Genomic DNA, 18959 nt, shown 5'->3' with positions numbered 1-18959 from the left:
TATATATATATATATATATATATATATATAGAGAGAGAGAGAGAGAGAGAGAGAGAGAGAGAGAGAGAGAGAGAGAGAGAATAATATGATTTTTTTGACTGGGTTAAAATAATAGAATAAAGTAATTAATCATGGGTCCACTATTTATTATTTTAGTCCTTAACTATATTCGGTATTGAGAGGCAGAGAGCCAAAGTTTTAGTTAATTATAGTCAATAGATAATTGTATAGGATGTCCCTAAATTATAATGTTTATATTAAATTAATCTCTAAATTTTAAAATATTATATATCAATCCTAAAACTGATACCTATTATATTAATTTTATTGATAAGTATAGATTTAATTATATATCATAAAAAAATCTCATAAGTTTTCAATGTAAAAATCGGCATGCACGAAGGACAGCAATAATGCAATTGTGACATTGAAATAGAAATATCAGTGTCTTTGTCAGAATGGTTGATAAAATTACAACATTGTACCAAATATCATTACCAACACCCAATCTTTTGTTTGGCTCCAATTCTTTTATTTATTTTTTGTCGGTGCACAACTAATTTAGTGTAAATTCTGAATAATATAGAATGTGTGATTTTACTTTTTACGGATTATTATTTGATATAAATTTATTTATTTTTTATAAATATAATATTAATAATAATGAACAAAGATGATGAGTATGGACAAAAATTAATGAATATCATGTGAACGGAAACTCGTCTTTTAATGTTTTGATGATGAAATGGCTTTGGCCTTTAGGGGTCCATTCCTTGTAATGTTTTGACTTCACTTTCACTAGGATTGCACTTTGCATGTGTTTACACCTTCATCTTTGTGATTATGTAGGGGTTTAAGTCTAAAATTATACATAAACACTGATTTAATATTTTATATGTTAAGAAAATTTTGATTTAATATATATATTTTTATCATATGTAACTAATTCCTCACATGAGCTATATTTTTTTATGTATTTATATCAGAGGTAGATATACTCTTCGATAAGGGTAGACATTAAAATCTTATTCTTTTTCGGATAAATGTTTATTTTATCGTTTATACTCATTCTGAAATTTTATTTATGCTCAAGCCGTAGAAAAAATTTATACTATTTATATATATATTTGCTCTCAAAAATACTTTTAGATGGGATACTAATTGATAGTGAATCTCAATTCAACTTTAAAAAATATCTTGCATACTTCTTATAATCACCAAAATTATCTTAAATGATTCTTAACATCTTTATTCATAGTAATTATTAAATTTTAGGCATATGAATGAATCAAGTTTAAATGAATACGCATGTTTGTTTGTTTATTTTTTAATGTGTTTATGTTTGGTTCATATTTGTTTAAATTTTTAAAATTGTGTTTGTATACATTTATTTATTTTTTAATATGTTAGTGTTTGGTTTGTTTAACGTTTACGAACAAGTTTATTTAAATTTTAAATTTTATCTAGAGTTAATTGCATCATACGTCTCTAAATTGTAACTCTCATTTTAAATTGGTTTTTAAACTTTTAAATATTCTAATTTCATTCCCAAACTATGACCCTCTTTCTAAATTAATCCTCAAACTTTTAAATATTCTAATTTTATCCCCAAATTCATCCAAATACGTAAGTTTCAACCATAATTTAACCTATTTTTTTATCAAACATATAATAATATAACTTAGCCTAACGATTTTATTAACAAGGGATGCGATTAGTGTATACATATAGATCGGTTCGTGTTTGTTTAAATTTTAAAATCGTGTTTGCATATATTTATTTATTTTTTAATGTACTAGTGTTCGGTTTGTTTAACATTCACGAACATATTTATTTAATTTTTAAATTTTATTTAATGTTTGACAACTAACACTCTACTTTTACTCTTATATTTGCAAGCTAAATAAAATTGGTAAAATTACACCACTAATCTTAATTTCCTTAGACTTCACTGAACTTTAAATATAAAAGTTAAAAAGAAAATAATAATCGAATAAACGAGCTTATAAACGAGTTTGTTCGTGAATATAAACAAACTAAACACACTTTTATTCGTGTTCATTCATTATTAAATAATTATAAAATTTTTATTTGTATTCATTTATTAAGATTAATAAAAGAAATGTTCAATGTCGTATCAATATTATATATAATATGATTTGAAATATGAAAAATCAAAATTAGGTGGGACACACATAAAACACCTTTTAAAGTTTGGGTTAAATGAAAGATTAGATTAGATATGATGGCAACTTTCTTCTCAAAAGAAGTGACTTCACTTGCCCAACATTAAAGCACCTTATATTTGTATTGTATCTTTTGTTCTTCCTTTAATCATAGATTTGGAAAAAGGAAGGACCAAACTGCAAAAAGCTATGTCCTTCATTTTTCTTCTTCTACGAAGAGAATGAAAAGGCTTTCTACACGGACCATTGATAGTATAATCACTACCACCCCCATCATTCTTTCTTCTTTTCATACTTTTGGCGGTCAAATTTTGACCTTTGGCTTTTATTCTTATTTATTGGTCTAATTTGATTTTATCCCCTCCACTATATTGAAATTTGAGAATTAATCCTTCTTCATTTTTGGAACCAATTATATATGTTTTGCTGTTCATATTTGGGATTTATAGTTTCTCCTTTCAAGCCAAAATTCAAACCTAAATCATCTCTTTTAGGGTGCGATGAAATTGATTTTTTTTAAATTGAGTTATAAAATATAAATACACATAAAGTTGAGTAATGAAAACACAATTTACCCGAAAGAAAAAAGGAAAAAAAAAAAGGAAAAATGGTAGAGATCATATGAAAACTTATAGATACGAAGTTTTAAAAGATAGAAAGTTGAAATTAAAACTAAAAATTTCAACGATTTAGATTAAAGTATTGATGGTGCATAAGTTTATATATTACAAGTTATTCATATATAAAATTTTGTTTGTTAAATTAGTATAATTACTTGTTTATGTTTAATTTAGATTTTAAAAATTAATTAGTGTCGTAATAAAAATTTATGACCAACAATCAGTTAGTTTAGTGGGATGAGACACTAGATTCCTTAAGAAAGGTCAAGAGTTTGAAATCTGACGTTTGCAAATGGAGCAAATTGGGTTAGGAGGTCGCCCTAGCCTCTGCAGTTCCCTATCTGAATTAGTCGGTTAATAGATCGGATACCGATTACTATAAAAAATATAAATTTCATACCGTACATAATTTGTGGGATAATAATAAAACCAAAATGAAGTCAAATAGGCCAAAGATGAACATAATGAGTTTGCATATAGCAAGCAAAGAGCATGGGGTCAAAAGGGATGGATCCTTTGATAGTGCAATTTCGAAATGTAAATTGACCAACATCCACATGATAGAGGCAACAAGGTTCCCTACACACCTTTATTTCCCTCCTCCTTCAAATTAAACCCATGTCTCCAAACTCGCTTTTCTCTACCTAATTTTGCCTTTATATAATTTTAATTATCGGCATTTTGTCACAATCATGTAAGTCTTTATAACTTCAGAATTTTAAAGATTTGACAAGAGATTAAGAAATCATCATATGATCCAGAGTAAAGTCATTAAGTCATGAAGCAAGTATTGGGGGCTAAAATAAAATTTAAAGATTTTGTAAGGTCAAAGTTAAAATGTTTGTACTAAAATTTAAATCTGCTTAAATTGAATTAGCGATTTAAAGAAGGACCCAATTCTGCAATTTTCCATTTATTTATAGGTTATAAAAGAAACACTAAATTGAGTCTTTCATATTTTAGAGAGGCTAAATCTACAATTGGACTATTTAACCAAGAGAGGCCAAGTCCCCTACGTGCCTCTTGGCTAATGCGATTGCACATGTCAGTTTCTTAATATTGCTTTTTAAAAATTAAAATTTAATTAATATATGATACGACACAAATAAGAATATTTTAAAATTTATATAATATATGACTCATTGAATGATGTTAGTGGAAAATGAAGTGTGATTTTCTTTTAAGATATTGGGTTCCAGTAACCGTATCTACAGAATGTGTACATTATAAGCGTGAACCAAGTGACCTTTATGGTAAAAGAAATGTTGTTATTCTTTGAGGATCCGGGTTCTAGTTCTATAGATACCAGGGGTATAAGCGTTTAATATCGAGGGTTTAAGAGTTATCTTTATACGTATACTATCTTTTACTTACCCCAAATTAATAAAAATAACGTAAAACTAATCTCCAAAGATTATTAAAAAACAATTAATATAATATGATTATAAATGTATCTGATCATATAAGTCAAACATAACATGATGATGACCTGTAACAAATACTCAAACGAGCATCTTAAGTTTGTATTACTTGAAACTCTACGAGGCTCTGGGATCTTGGATTATTGTTGTTACTGCAAATTATATACAACAAGGGGAATAGGTTACAAACAAAGGCCCCACTCATTATGAATTTAAACAAAATTTAAAATAAATTCTTATTTATTTTTTAAATATCAATAATTTAATTTAATTTTTTAATATAAAAATGGTAACTTATTACTTAAAAGTTTATAATATTATTTAGATTCCGACATAAGTTTCCGAGTTTACCCTTACCTGTAAGATTTGTTCGGTGAACGGTTCCTGAAAACATATTGTCTGATACATTCCTGATACACACAAAAAATACTTGTATTACCCGTCACTCTTTTATAAGGGGAAAATCAATTAGGGATTTTAGAAAAACAAGTACTAAAGTTTATAAAATTTTGATTTCATAATCATAATTCAATGTTGAACATTCTCAAATATAAAGGGAAACAAAGAAGTAGTAAAAGATGTGCAAAGTGCAAACTCACATAACGATCAAATTGCCTCTTTGAATAAGTTGGAACAAATTCGAAGGAATTGTGCCACTATTCAAGTACCTGTGATCAGAATATACAGAGTGAGTTTATGAATCTTAAACTATTGTAGTACAAAGAAAATTAACTTTTGTTTTTATTATTCGAACAGAATAGTAATGATTTGACAAATCTCACCAACAATTAAATTTTAAAAAATGTAAAAAAAAAATTAAAGGGTAGTATCATATATAAACTTACAAGAATGACAGAGAAATTAGGTTTCCAATAGATGAAGGAATAACGCCGCCAAATTGATTATGCTGCAAATCTAAGCTCACAAGGCTCGTTAAGTTACCAATCGCAGTTGGAATGCTACCGCTGAGATTATTATCAGATACCTCCCTGCCAATCGAAACATTTGGTTAAAATACTAAAAAGGACCTTCATTTATTTTACTTCTACTATACGAGTCACTGCACTTTTTTTTTTTACTTAAATAAACCCAATTTTAAAATACTGGACTTACAAATATCGGAGATTTGCAAGTTGTCCAAGCTCAGGAACAAGGGGTCCTGATAAATTTGCATTACCGAGTTTCCTTCAACAATCAAGCCCCCATTTCAATACATACATACATAGTTACATTCATACATATACATACATACACTTACACTCTAACGACAGAGTTTCAGAGTTGCAAGTGACGAGAAACCAGGTGCATGGATTAACAAGTGTGGGATCCCAACTCTGAAGAACGTTGTTTGGATCCAGCAGTTGGGTTCTCCAGGCATTAAGAGCATCTCCTGTAATAATTATTACAAGGATTAAGACAGCATAATAAGCATCAATTGTCATAAATCATATAACATATATTTATACCTTCAGAATTGCAGTCTGCAACAACACTCATAGCTGCAACAAAGAGGAGGTAAACTAGAATATGAGAAGCCATAAGAACACTAACAAATTTTAATCAGTTGAGGATGGAGATTAGGTTGACTCTGATCAACAATCTTATGGAGGAAATATATAGGTCCCCCGTGGAAGGAGAGAGTCGTAAGCAAATATTGCCTTCATTCATCGACTTTAAACCTGTTCTATTTTTTTTTATTGTCGACCATTTCAAAGTTTTTGAATTCGTCGTTTCTATCGTCTGTGTTTTTTATACCACATCCACAACTCACAAATTTGGTAAATATATAGATATCGTTTAATATACTCTTGTTGAAAAAAAAATATTTCTATAAACAATGTTCTGATAAATGTATTTTTAAATTTTAAAATAAATTTAAGAAAATAAGATCTATTATCAACTAAATATTTTCATCCGTCAATGATGTTGATCAAGAGGTATGAGATCTACAAGATATATGTATAATAATACTCTAAGTTGTATCGTTTTATTGAATTAGTATTACGATCCAAGTTCTCATTTATTAGTTTTTATTTATTGTATAATATAAATTTAATTATTATTCAAAAGTACTATAATTTGTATAAGTTATAAACGAACCTTACACATATTCATAGTTATGATTAATATATTAAAAATAGTGGATAAAATAATAATTGATTAGAATAAAACTTGAATTAGCTGATTTTAAAAATAGAATTTTATTTGAATAAATATTATCTTGTGATCACTCTAAATTATTTAAAATAATAATAAAAAATTCTCAAATAAATTATAATAACACGACTAAGTCTCAGTCAAAAGGCCAAATTTAAATACGCTAACGATAAGAGCATGAATCCAAGTAAATAGACTTGCCTTTATGGCAAAGATGACATGGTAATATGGACAGTTTCTTCAATATAATACTTGAACAAACAACTTTAGAAATCTAATCATTGGTTTACACAGATTTAAAATCATTAGATGAATGAAAATAGATGTTTGAGATTAAAAGTAAGAAATAAGAATATATTTATTGAGGGAAAATAAAGAGTTAATCTCAACAATTAATTTTTACTCATTCAACTATCTTAAATATGTATAAAATTAAAAGAGTTTTACGTAGTGTAAGTGTATCATAACTCTATATACAATTAAATAAATGAAATTAATGATATCGATAATAAAATATAATTATATCATAAAAGACGTACAATAAACCAAGAACACATTACGATACATACAAACTCTTTTTTACTAAACTTAAAAACCCAAAATATATATTGATAGTTGTATGAACAGAAAGAACATTTATCATAAACTTTTCAATCGGTCAAAATGTCGGATTACAATCTCTAACTGTACGTATAAAAGAGGATTTATCAGGTAGACATAAAACTGCTACGTACTGGGACAGAGCTATTAAGGAGGTGGGAGGATCAGTCGCCCCTCAAAAACTTTTTTATATAATAATATTTTAGGCCTTTTTTAATTTAAATATCAGTTAAATAAAAAATTTCCCCTCCCCGATTTTATATTTAAATACTTCATTAAACATTATTCTTTCATTGGAAAAAAATTAACCCCTCCCAAAGTTTAATCCTAGCTTTGTCCCGGAACACGTAGACATATTCTTGACACATCCATTGACCTCACCTTTCCCATGAACATGAAAAGAACAAAACAGAACATGCAAGCCAATTATCAGCATTGTTCGAATTTTAATGAAGAAGATTGGTATAAGGATTTGACCTTCAGTCCTTTCATGGTTTAAATCCTATAGAAAAACGACTTTATGTGACCTCTCTAAATCACATTAGTCAAAGGGAATAAACACAATCTCCGAATCCAATCGCAAAAATGACAAGTGTCTCTTCCACCATGCACAGACGAAGTGTCATCGTCCAATACAAGGCTGAGTTGTCGACGGAGGTATGACCTTTGCATGATGAATGGGGTCCGAATCAAAACGAGTCCAACGCAATATCAACATGAGCAGAAACCGAATATTTGCATTAAAGATTTTGTTCTTCTGTCTCCCTCTTCTTAAAGGGATAAGAAGAGTTAAAACAAAAGTCAAAACAGTATTATCCACTCGAACAACATCGATGTCGAACCTTTTTCATGTGACATTTATCGCAATTGATCGTAATAACATTCGTTAAGTTCACGATCTAAATTAAAGAAGTCAGCGGTGATTGCATGCAATAATACGATTACTGGTACTGAAGATGAGTGGCATGGTCTGGACCGAATATATTCCACGATAGGAACCGGGGCTAAACTGATTGGATCATTGGTTATAAATTAGAGTCCCCTAAAGCCAAAGCATTGCAAGTGAGGCATTCCATTGGAGAAAGGAAATGAGTTTTTGTAGGGGTCGGGGTCTGACTCGGCTCGACTCCGAAATACTTGAGACTCAATGTGACTACTGGATACCGAAAGGGTATAAGATCGGAAAAAAAGAAGATACATTCGAAACTAAATTGACGAGGAAGAGAAGTCCTACATGAAAACTAGAGTGTTGTATTGTAGCCAAGGATGACTTGCCTGTGGACTAGGCCAAGCATGGAATCGGATCATTGTTGCTTGAGTGGTACACTACAGGCAGTCTCCTTGGCTATCGGAACATGCTCTTTTCTCTCATGCCGGACTTTCTCTTCTTCCGCTGCTAGACCGGGGTCATTTTGCCGAGATAGTCTTCCAAAAGAGAGATGGTAATAGGTAAATTAACTACCTACATTTATATATATGTTTGTACACATTTCTCTCTTATAACAAATATGTTATTACATTTGATATATACGTGTAGGACCAATACCATATATATAGAACGACTCAAATTACAAATGAAATGAAATGAAATATAACACAGTTCATCGGCTTGGTTTCAGGCTACGTATGTGCAGATTAGATCGAATGAAGCAGTTAAATTCCTTACTAATGAACATAAAGATAATACAAATGCTTAAATAGCATAACAAAAGAATGGTTTTACTAGACTTATCAAGCAGGAATAGCAAAACTCTCCTGCGCCCATTGTGGCAGATCGACCACCACACATGGATCCTTTTTCTCGAATTCAGCCACCTGCAAGAGAACCATCGAACGAGAATACAATCAAAAAGGAGGCAAATAACGTTCGGAGCAGATAAAGTCCCCTGGCGAGACTCCTTGCACGTGTACAGAGAAAATGGAGAATCGTACTTTACCTTCTCTGTGCAGTGCGGGCAATAATGATACTTATGCCAGAGGCAATCCATTGTGGGGCAAAGAAAGCAGAATCCAAGCATAAAGGGCATCATGCATGCAACAACTGCTGCCAAGCTAAGTTTAGATCTGAAATATACACATAATATTTTTTACTCGTGCTCGTTTGTTTAACTCCACAAACAAACATAAACAAATAATACACAAATGGATTACGATTAATTCATCGAAGTCTGTTCATTTACATCGGAGAGGTCCAAGATTTTATTTTCGTCTTCAAGACACATAACACGAAGTTTACCCGATTTTCTCATTGGATCATAAACCAAAAAGAAAGAAAGCAAAGGAAATGACATTAGATTTACCAGATGAAGGTGAGTCCGTAATTACCGCAGCAAGGGCAGTTAAAAGGAGCAGGGGTATCACGATACATGGTTTGCTGAATCGGAATATGCCCGGGATCACCGTATATGACGTCCTGCTGGTATGGATTCACCCCCACAAAGTATGGGACTCCGATCACCGGCTCATCGTGTTTCTTAAACATTTTTTGATGGGGAGATTTCTCGGAAACAACACAAGGCAAAATCTGATTACTTGGAATTAAATTACTTGCAACTTTGGTGTCGGAAAAATAACGGAATTCCGATTTCTGTGTTTTCTAGAATAAGGTTTGAGCTTTACGTACGCAGCTACGGGCAATTTGCGCCAATTGCCCCCTCTAACTATTCTTGCGTATTTTATTTCCTTATATATATATATATATATATATATATAATCTTAAATTTTATCTTTTTATTATTGAACTGAAATAATGAAATGTATTGAAAAAAATGGGGCGAATTGTGTAGGATGTTTCTTGTTTGGGTAAATTACACTTTTGATAACTAAATTTTACTTCTTTCCTATTTCACTTATTGTACTTTTAATTTTTTTTCAATTTAATCATTGAACTTTATACATTAAATTTTTTTGGTCACTCGACCGTTAACTTCATAACACCGTTATTACTTGGCTTATCTTAATATTAAAATAAGCCACGTAAGTTTTACATTTAATAAAATAAAAGTTAATATTTAAGGTCAAAATCCTTTAACACTAAAAACTTACCGTGAAAGGAAAAAAAAGAAGAAAGCATCCATGACAGCCTCTTTTCTTTGTCATCTTCATCACCTCTCTCAAAAACCATCTCCAGAAATAATTATTTAACCTTCATTCAATGGAGGTCGGGCATACATCAGTACCGGAGTTAACACCCTGAGCGTGGCCAAGACAGTGGAGAGATGGTTAAAGGACAAGAAGAAGAAAAAGAAAGAAGAAACCATACAACTTTATGCCAACATCTCAATTGATACGATTGCCTCCGTTGTAGTAGCCATTGCGGCCGCCATCACAACTTCTTCTTCGTCCCCCACCTCAGGCAAAGCGAACAGTCGACGACGATAGACATGGACGTCCCCCACATGGACGATAGTTATGGGAGCTGAATGTTGCCATCTTGCTTCGGCTGTGAGCTTCACCGTTAAAATCCGTTCCCACAATGAACACAAGTGTTATTAAGGACCTTAAACTGCAACATCTCATTCAATTTCCTAAAGCTCACTCATGCTGTACATGAAAGAGCTCATTACTCATTATGTAATTCCATTTTAAAACAGAAATAACTTTGAATACTAGTGTCTCACCTCTGCAGCATAGTCTAGGATGCTAACCATAAACTAACAATGAAAAAACAAAGGAATTCGTTCCATTCCGTGTTATTAAGGAAACTAGCTTATGATGTAAGGTAATTCTACCTTCTCGTTTGATTGTGGATCTAGGAAGGAAGCAAAACAACCTGCACAAGTGAATGGCTCAAAACAGAATGGATAAGGGTGGTAAACGTATGGTTTAATAGATAGGCTATTTAATAAATGAGAGATGGAAGCGGAAGATGATTGAAATGGTTATGGCGATGAAACAAAAAGGATGGTTGTGAGGATAGTATATTGAAGAATGCTCAAAGAAGAACCAATGCTATAGAGAGCAAAGACCCAATCTTTATATTGTTTCTTCAAGGGGTGGTGTTAAGTTCTTTGACCCACTAGTTATATGAACTAGGAACCAGAAGTATCAAGATGAAAAAAGAGGGTTGATGTCACAAGTATAAATTATACTTGATAAGTTGATAAAAAGTCACCAGGACTTAAGGAAGAGAATAATCTCACTTTAATTAAAAAAAAGTCTGATTACAAATGATGAATGCTTTCCTATTTATAGGAAATGGAGGGGCATAGCCGAATAGAGACATAATGGTTCGACCAGCCCATGTATCTCCCTATAAAGACATAATTTAAATGCTAAAAGAGATGATGGTTCGGCCCTTGATGGAGGGAAATGATCATTGGCCGAATAACACTTGTATCCCTTCAAATTGGCGCCAAATGGGAGAGGAGATGATGCTTGGCCGAATGGTTAAATGGCTCTTCATCTTGGTGCCTAAATGAGATCATATGTACGGCACATGGGGGCTGGTCATATGGCACGCACATGGGTGTTCTAGGGAGCCTTGTGGTGCAGCCTTGTGCATGGGATGATGGTTGGTCATGTTCTCTCTCTTGGGCGTGCATGTGTCTCCTCCAAGCTAGCTTGAGTTGTGGAGCTAGCTAGCAAACATGGGCTGTTTGTGAACAAGCTTCCTAGCTAAGTCCTTGTGAGCTCCTTAACATTATGTTCAGCTACATTCAGCTACCTTTGACATCACTTTTGGCAACTCAGCTCCAAATAGTCCAACTAGCTAAGTTTAGCTAGCCTTAAGCTCCTCCAGCTGAATCGAGCTTCCCTTAGTGTTCCATGAGTTGCCTTTTACTTTGTAAGCTGTTTGTGAGCTGCATATGACGTCCAAATCATTCACCAAGCTACCTCAACGTTTATTATGCTCCAATGTACCTACATGTGCAAGGAAACAAGGTAATTCCATGGTATTGAGCTAATATGAGCTAATTACCTTGCTGCCATGTTTGATTATGGTAATGTGAGCTAAGTTTGAATGTCATGAGCTAATTATATCATCTCCTAATATGTGTAAGGTAAGGAATAAAGCCTAAGAGCTAATATGAATGCAAAATGAACTAATGAAATGCATTATAAGTATGTTGCCTTGATGTATATGTTATAATCATGCATAATATAATTATATAGCTATCCTAACATGCTTAACATATTAAAATAACAATGTGTAAGATGTATTCATACTAAGTTATTATTTAACTTCATAACTAATATCCTTAGAATGATATGTAATATAATAGTATATATTATAAGGTTATTATAAAGTAAATGCATTAAAAGGATGTTCAACAGTACTCCCTTTATAGTTGAAAACGTGCTTGCATCATCCCCCCTTCTTTAGGGTGATTTATCCTCAAATCGAGTCCATTATTTCCTTGCATAGCTTCATGCCTCTTTGCTAAAAGAAAGTATCCTTTGAACGTTTGTGTTCTTCCATTATATACCATTTTATAAGATTTCCCTTTAGGCCTTTCTTTGGAATATGATTTACCAACAGGTACCTTTTGGGAATGATATTTATCTAGGGATATCCCTTTTAGAAGTGACCTTTCACGTGAATTTTCCTGAAAAGTGAAAAGAGAAAATGTTTCATATGAAGAGGTACTTACTTTTTGTAGATTAAAATCATTGGCGAAGAGTTGTGACTTTAAGTCCCAAACATCACCACTTTTCGTAGGTGACCCTTCATTTTCTAGCATTGAACCATCATGTATCTCTATGAAGAAGTTTGGTTCCTTGTTTAGTTCATCTTCATTTTTCGTCGGAGTTTTGTCTTTACGCCATGCTTGTACACTCTTTCGCATATGTAATTGATCCTGTTGTACTTCTTTTGGCATTAAAGGCATCAAGGTCACCTTGCGTCCATCATGCTTAAAAGTGTATTGATTGTGAAAACAATCATGAATGGCCCTTTTATCATACTTACATGGTCTCCCAAGTAAGATGTGGCTAGCATGCATAGGGACAATGTCACAAAGTACCTCGTCCTTGTACCTACCAACTGAGAAAGGAATTAGAACTTGTTTGGTAATATTTAACTCACCTCCTTCATTGAGTCATTGGATTTTATATAGAGTAGGATGTTTTGATGTTGCCAATCCAAGTTTTTCAACCATAAGAGTGCTGGCTACGTTTGTGCAACTTCCTACATCGATGATCATTGTGCAAACCTTATCCTTGACATGGCATCTTATATTAAAGATATTGTTTCTCTGAATATCATCTTGGGATGTTTGTGATTGTAGGCACCTCTTTGAAACAAGCATCTCACCATGATCTGCATTTTCTTCCGTTTCTTCTTCTTGTATTGTTTCAGGTTCCTCGTCAAAAATAGGCTCATCAGAATCTGATACAATATCTCCATTGTCAAGCATCATCATGGTATTTTGGTTGGGACATTGACTAGCAATATGTTCTTTTCCAAAACACTTGAAACATTTGATGTCTCTTGATCTCTCAAAAGTGCTGGTTTGCTTTTCTTTACCCTTGCTAGATTCGCCCACTTGTGTAGTTTTAGGTACCTCTGCACGATCCTTTGTTTGGACTGGAGTTTTCTTTTGGAAAGTAATAGGTTATTGCTTCCATTTGGTGGCCGAGTTTGGACTGCTCCTAGTGTAGGATTTCCTTTTGAGTTGTCTTTCAATTTTCATGGCCATATGCACCATTTCTTTAATCTCTACATAATACTGAAGTTCAACAAGGTTAGCAATATCAAGATTTAGGCCAGATAAAAATCTTGCCATTGTTGCTTCTCTATCTTCATCCACATTGGCTCGGATCATGGTAATCTCCATTTCTTTGAAATAATCTTCAACGTTCTTGCTTCTTTGTTTTAAATTTTGTAATTTATGATAAAGATCTCAGTGATAGTGAGTAGGAACAAACCTATTCCTCATAATAGCCTTCATTTCATCCCATGTTGTGATGGGGCGTTCACCATTTTGTCTTCTTGAACTCACCAATTGGTCCCACCAAACTAAGGCATAGTCCACGAATTCCATAGCAGCAAGCCTAACCTTCTTTTGCTCCGTATAGCTTTGGCATTAAAAAATGTGTTCAATTTTGATTACCCAATCAAGATAGGCTTCTGGATCAGTTCGTCCTTGAAATGGAGGAATAGTCACTTTGATGTTGCTGAAGTTGTCATTTTGATTTCGATGAACATCTTTCCTTGCTACTGATGTTACTTCAACCTCTTCCTCTTCTAAGTCTTCTTCCATTCTAGGGTGGTTTACTCTCCGGTTGCCTAAAGATGCTTCTAATTGATCCATACGATCTTGCAAAGGCTCCAATTCTAATTTCAACAATCTTTCCATTTCGTGCATAATAGCTTGTGTTTGTAAGTTAGGGTTTTCTCTTTCTGGGGATCGTCTTGAACTCCAAGACATGGTTAGTGAAATAAGAAAAGAATAAGATGTGTAAAAGACCTTACCAGAATATACTCTCATAAAGCCTCATGAGTCACTCCAAGGAAACTTGATGTCACTCAATCCGCTCGTGTTTGCACTCTAGGACTTTAATGGCTTTTACTTGTCCTCTTCTAATCTCACACACGCTCCAGCCTTTTTCCTCTCGATTCTCTTGCCTCAAGTTCTAGAAAACTTTTACTCAAGAATATATCAAGTAAATTTTACTTGTTTGACGTCGGCTGCAAAAAGGTTACTAGGAAGGGGAAAAATATAATGAAAGGGTGGCTTAGAAATAGAAAGAATAGAAACAAAAGGGTTACTTACACAAGTCACTTCATAACCTTCTATCACCACAATCAAAGGCTTACTTGAATGGCTTGGTGATGAGAATTGTTGATGAGTTCTTCCAACTTTTCTTTCTTTCTTTTTCTTCTTTTCGAGTGCTTTCAATTTCTTCTTTTGAGTGCTTTGATTTTCTTTGCTGGATTTTTCTTGATTTCTTTCACTTTGCACTTCACTTGCACTTCTTTTTGTATTTTTTTTTGTTGTTGTTGCACGTTGCTTTCTTCCACCAAAGCTCTGATTACCGCTTGATGTAAGGTAATTCTACCTTCTCGTTTGATTGTTGATCTAGGAAGTAAGCAAAATAACCTGCACAAGTGAATGACTCAAAACAGAATGGATAAGGGTGGTAAATGTATGGTTTAATAGGTAGGCTATTTAATAAATGAGAAATGGAAGCGGAAGATGATTGAAATGGTTATGGTTATGGCGATGAAACAAAAAGGATGGTTGTGAGGATAGTATCTTGAAGAATGCTCAAAGAAGAACCAATGCTATAGAGAGCAAAGACCCAATCTTTATATTGTTTCTTCAAGGGGTGGTGTTAAGTACTTTGACCCACTAGTTATATGAACTAAGAACCAGAAGTATCAAGATGAAAGAAGAAGGTTAACGCCACAAGTATAAATTATACTTGATAAGTCGATAAAAAGTCACCAGGACTTAAGGAAGAGAATAATCTCACTTTAATTAAAACAAAGGTCTGATTACAAATGATGAATGATTTCCTATTTATAGGAAATGGAGGGGCATAGCCGAATAGAGACATAATGGTTCGACCAGCCCATGTATCTCCCTATAAAGACATAATTTAAATGCTAAAAGAGATAATGGTTCAGCCCTTGATGGAGGGAAATGATCCTTGGCCGAATAACACTTGTATCCCTTCAAATTGGCGCCAAATGGGAGAGGAGATGATGCTTGGCCGAATGGTTAAATGGTTCTTCATCTTGGCGCCTAAATGAGATCATATGCACGGCACATGGGGGCTGGTCATATGGCACGCACATGGGTGTTCTAGGGAGCCTTGTGGTGCAGCCTTGTGCATGGGATGATGGCTGGTCATGTTCTCTCTCTTGGGTGTGCATATGTCTCCTCCAAGCTAGCTAGCAAACATGGGCTATTTATGAACAAGCTTCCTAGTTAAGTCCTTGTGAGCTCCTTAACATTATGTTCAGCTACATTCAGCTACCTTTGACATCACTTTTGGCAACTCAGCTCCAAATAGTCCAACTAGCTAAGTTTAGCTAGCCTTAAGCTCCTCCAGCTGAATCGAGCTTCCCTTAGTGTTTCATGAGCTGCCTTTTACTTTGTAAGCTGTTTGTGAGCTGCATATGACGTCCAAATCATTCACCAAGCTACCTCAACGTTTATTATGCTCCAATGTACCTACATGTGCAAGGAAACAAGGTAATTCCATGGTATTGAGCTAATATGAGCTAATTACCTTGCTGCCATGTTTGATTATGGTAATGTGAGCTAAGTTTGAATGTCATGAGCTAATTATATCATCTCCTAATATGTGTAAGGTAAGGTATAAAGCCTAAGAGCTAATATGAATGCAAAATGAACTAATGAACTGCATTATAAGTATGATGCCTTGATGTATATGTTATAATCATGCATAATATAATTATATAGCTATCCTAACATGCTTAACATATTAAAATAACAATGTGTAAGATGTGTTCATACTAAGTTATTCTTTAACTTCATAACTAATATCCTTAGAATGATATGTAATATAATAGTATATATTATAAGGTTATTATAAAGTAAATGCATTAAAAGGATGCTCAAGAGTACTCCCTTTATAGTTGAAAACGTGCTTGCATCAGCTTAGTTCATAAAAAAAACTAACTTAGCTACTAGAATATGGCAAACTATAGTGGATCAGAGAAAACCATATTAGCATTGTCAAATAATAGGTAGAAGCTTAATAGGATTTTTCGTCTAACACAAAGTTAACTCCCTTCAGACTTCACCAACTGCAAGAACTCTTTACTCATTGAAACAACCGAGAGGTCGTTCACACTTGATGCCAAAAACTGTGCAGAAGGAAGTATGGAACATAGCAGTAGTTCTTCCATCGGAGAAAAGACTAACAGGTGAAGCGGAGATGTTCTTCTTCAATCAAATTTCCTTTTCCACGCTAGTTAGGTATTTTTGACCCTAAAAATTAAATTTTATGTATTAATATTTATTATATTAAATATAAATAACATGTGGCTAGTTTTAATATTAAAATAAGTCATGTCATAACGGTGTTATGAAGTTAACGGTCGAGTGATGAAAAAAATTTAATATATAAAGTTCAGTGATTAGATTGAAAAAAATTGAAAGTACAGTGGGTGAAATAGAAGAGTGAGCAAACTTCAATTACCAAACGAGTAATTTACCCTTATTGTTTTAATATTTTTATACGTAAGCAGTTTCTATCCTTATCCTTTCGTTGGTATTTTATCCAAATCGTTTTATACATATTTCTTTTATGTTGAGATACTCATACAAGTGTTTCCACGAGTTTTAGATTAATTCGATGTTTTTATGATTTTTTAATTGATTCTAAATCCATATTAATCGCTCTTTAAACCCTAATTCAGTATTATTATTATTAGACTGTCCCATCCTCTATACTTATATATTTGTTCTCTAGTTGATTGAAACGTTGCTTTTATTTTATTTTTTATTTAAAAAAAGAAGAAGCAAATTTCAAAATGTTGTGTGTAAGGAAAATCCGAATGAGAATGGGCCCATCCAAATTCCATCGTCCATCTCGTGAAGTTGTAGTCTACAATTCCAGTTTGTAGGGTAAAAGAAGCAATACATTGGTCTTGTCGATTCCTTCTTTTAACTCACTTCTTCGTCCTTTTCTCCGTTTATTTCCCTTTTTAAAACATTCCTTCACAGTTTCACTTCGGCCTTTTTCGCCTTACATTTCTGTCCATTTTTACTTTGTTCATATCATCATTAAACCTCTCTCTCTCTCTCTCTCTCTCTCTCTCTCTCTTGTTGTTTTCTCCCATGAATCATTCATCTTTTCTTCATTTCTTGTTTTCTGGGGATTTCACGTTTGGGAGCACATAATGAAAGAACCAAAGATGACGACGATCACAGCATCTTTGGAAAGGTCTTCACGAAACTGTACTCTAAACCATAAAAATGGCGTTGGAGAAGGAGACGATGATAACAAGGACCCAAACGGTGCCGTTTTCAACACTAGCGTCGAGGAGCACAACTCCCGTGTCTCCCTCCCTTACTACTGGGAAGAACAATGCCTTGATGTAAAGGTAAATTCGTTCTTTAATGGCTTTTCCTCATAGTATCATAGCCTCATAGGGTTTTTTAACCATAACACTAAAACTTTTTATATGGCAGATAGCGGAATTTTACTATAAAAAAACGGAAGGACTGGGTGGAACCGACGGAGGATCCAACGACTAAAGCGGCAGCCGAATACAGCAGAGATTTCTCCTCCCAAGAAGACGACGACCGCGATATCTGGTATGACAGTGATAACTACTTATCATCGGAATCATCTCCTTCAAGGGATTACAACAATAACAGTAACAACAAGCAGCATGGGGTACTCGAGAAAGAAACCGACAACGTCTTGGTGGTGGCTGGTTGCAAGAGCTGCTATATGTATTTCATGGTCCCCAAGAAAGTTGATGATTGTCCCAAATGTAATGGTCATCTTCTTCGCTTCGATCGATCCCCAAGTAGTTCACCATCAACAAAATGAACCAGATGTGTGAATGATTTTAGGGTTTTCAAAGATTTCTAAAGTTTTTTTTTAGGTCTGAATAATGAGATAGTAGAGAGATAAATATTGATGCTTAGCGTTTGTTTGGGGCCCATCCAGAGTTCAATGGTAAAACACAAGGAATATTATTGGTGATGATTGCGACTTGGGATTTTTAATTTTCTACATTCAATCTTTTATCTAAGATATATATATATATACATTCATATCTGTCTATCTATCTAGCATTTTATACATTCAATCTTCATATTTGAAGATGATAAAAAATAATATAAAAATAGTTTGTTTCTCAAAATAATATTCAACCCAACTTGACCTCAAATTTTACGAAAGTCACCGTGAATACTGAGTACAAGATTTGTCCTTTTAAACAATATGTGACATTCATTATCTGGACCAAAGGCTTATAGTCGAATAAGAGTCGTCACATTCGGGAATCGAAGTAAATACATAACTAAAATAGAATTTCCCCC

The 18959-nt window shown here is 33.3% G+C and overlaps 1 protein-coding gene and 1 pseudogene across 1 annotated transcript; one reads left to right on the top strand and one right to left on the bottom strand.

The window, feature by feature from the left end:
- Positions 1–4297: 4297 nt before the first annotated feature.
- Positions 4298–5855, bottom strand: LOC120128023 (annotated as a pseudogene).
- An 11850-nt stretch (positions 5856–17705) lies between these two features.
- Positions 17706–18536, top strand: LOC120128110. Its single transcript, XM_039145885.1, has 2 exons — positions 17706–18010; positions 18103–18536. Exons 1-2 carry the CDS (start codon positions 17807–17809, stop codon positions 18463–18465), a joined length of 567 nt encoding a protein of 188 aa, XP_039001816.1. The 5' UTR covers positions 17706–17806; the 3' UTR covers positions 18466–18536.
- The last annotated feature ends 423 nt before the right edge of the window (positions 18537–18959 follow it).

This window comes from Hibiscus syriacus, unplaced genomic scaffold (genome assembly GCF_006381635.1).
Source record: "Hibiscus syriacus cultivar Baekdansim isolate YM2019G1 unplaced genomic scaffold, ASM638163v2 tig00110474_pilon, whole genome shotgun sequence".
Lineage (NCBI taxonomy): Eukaryota > Viridiplantae > Streptophyta > Magnoliopsida > Malvales > Malvaceae > Hibiscus > Hibiscus syriacus.
Note: the sequence above shows the minus strand (reverse complement) of the source record. Positions and strands in the feature narration are given on the sequence as shown.

What these genes read in the sequence shown, in the direction of transcription:
- LOC120128110 (XM_039145885.1), top strand. Translation starts at nt 17,807, where the DNA reads ATGAAAGAACCAAAGATGACGACGATCACAGCATCTTTGGAAAGGTCT. An exon ending in AACAATGCCTTGATGTAAAG is followed by an intron (nt 18,011 to 18,102) that starts GTAAATTCGTTC and finishes TATGGCAGATAG; the next exon opens with CGGAATTTTACTATAAAAAA.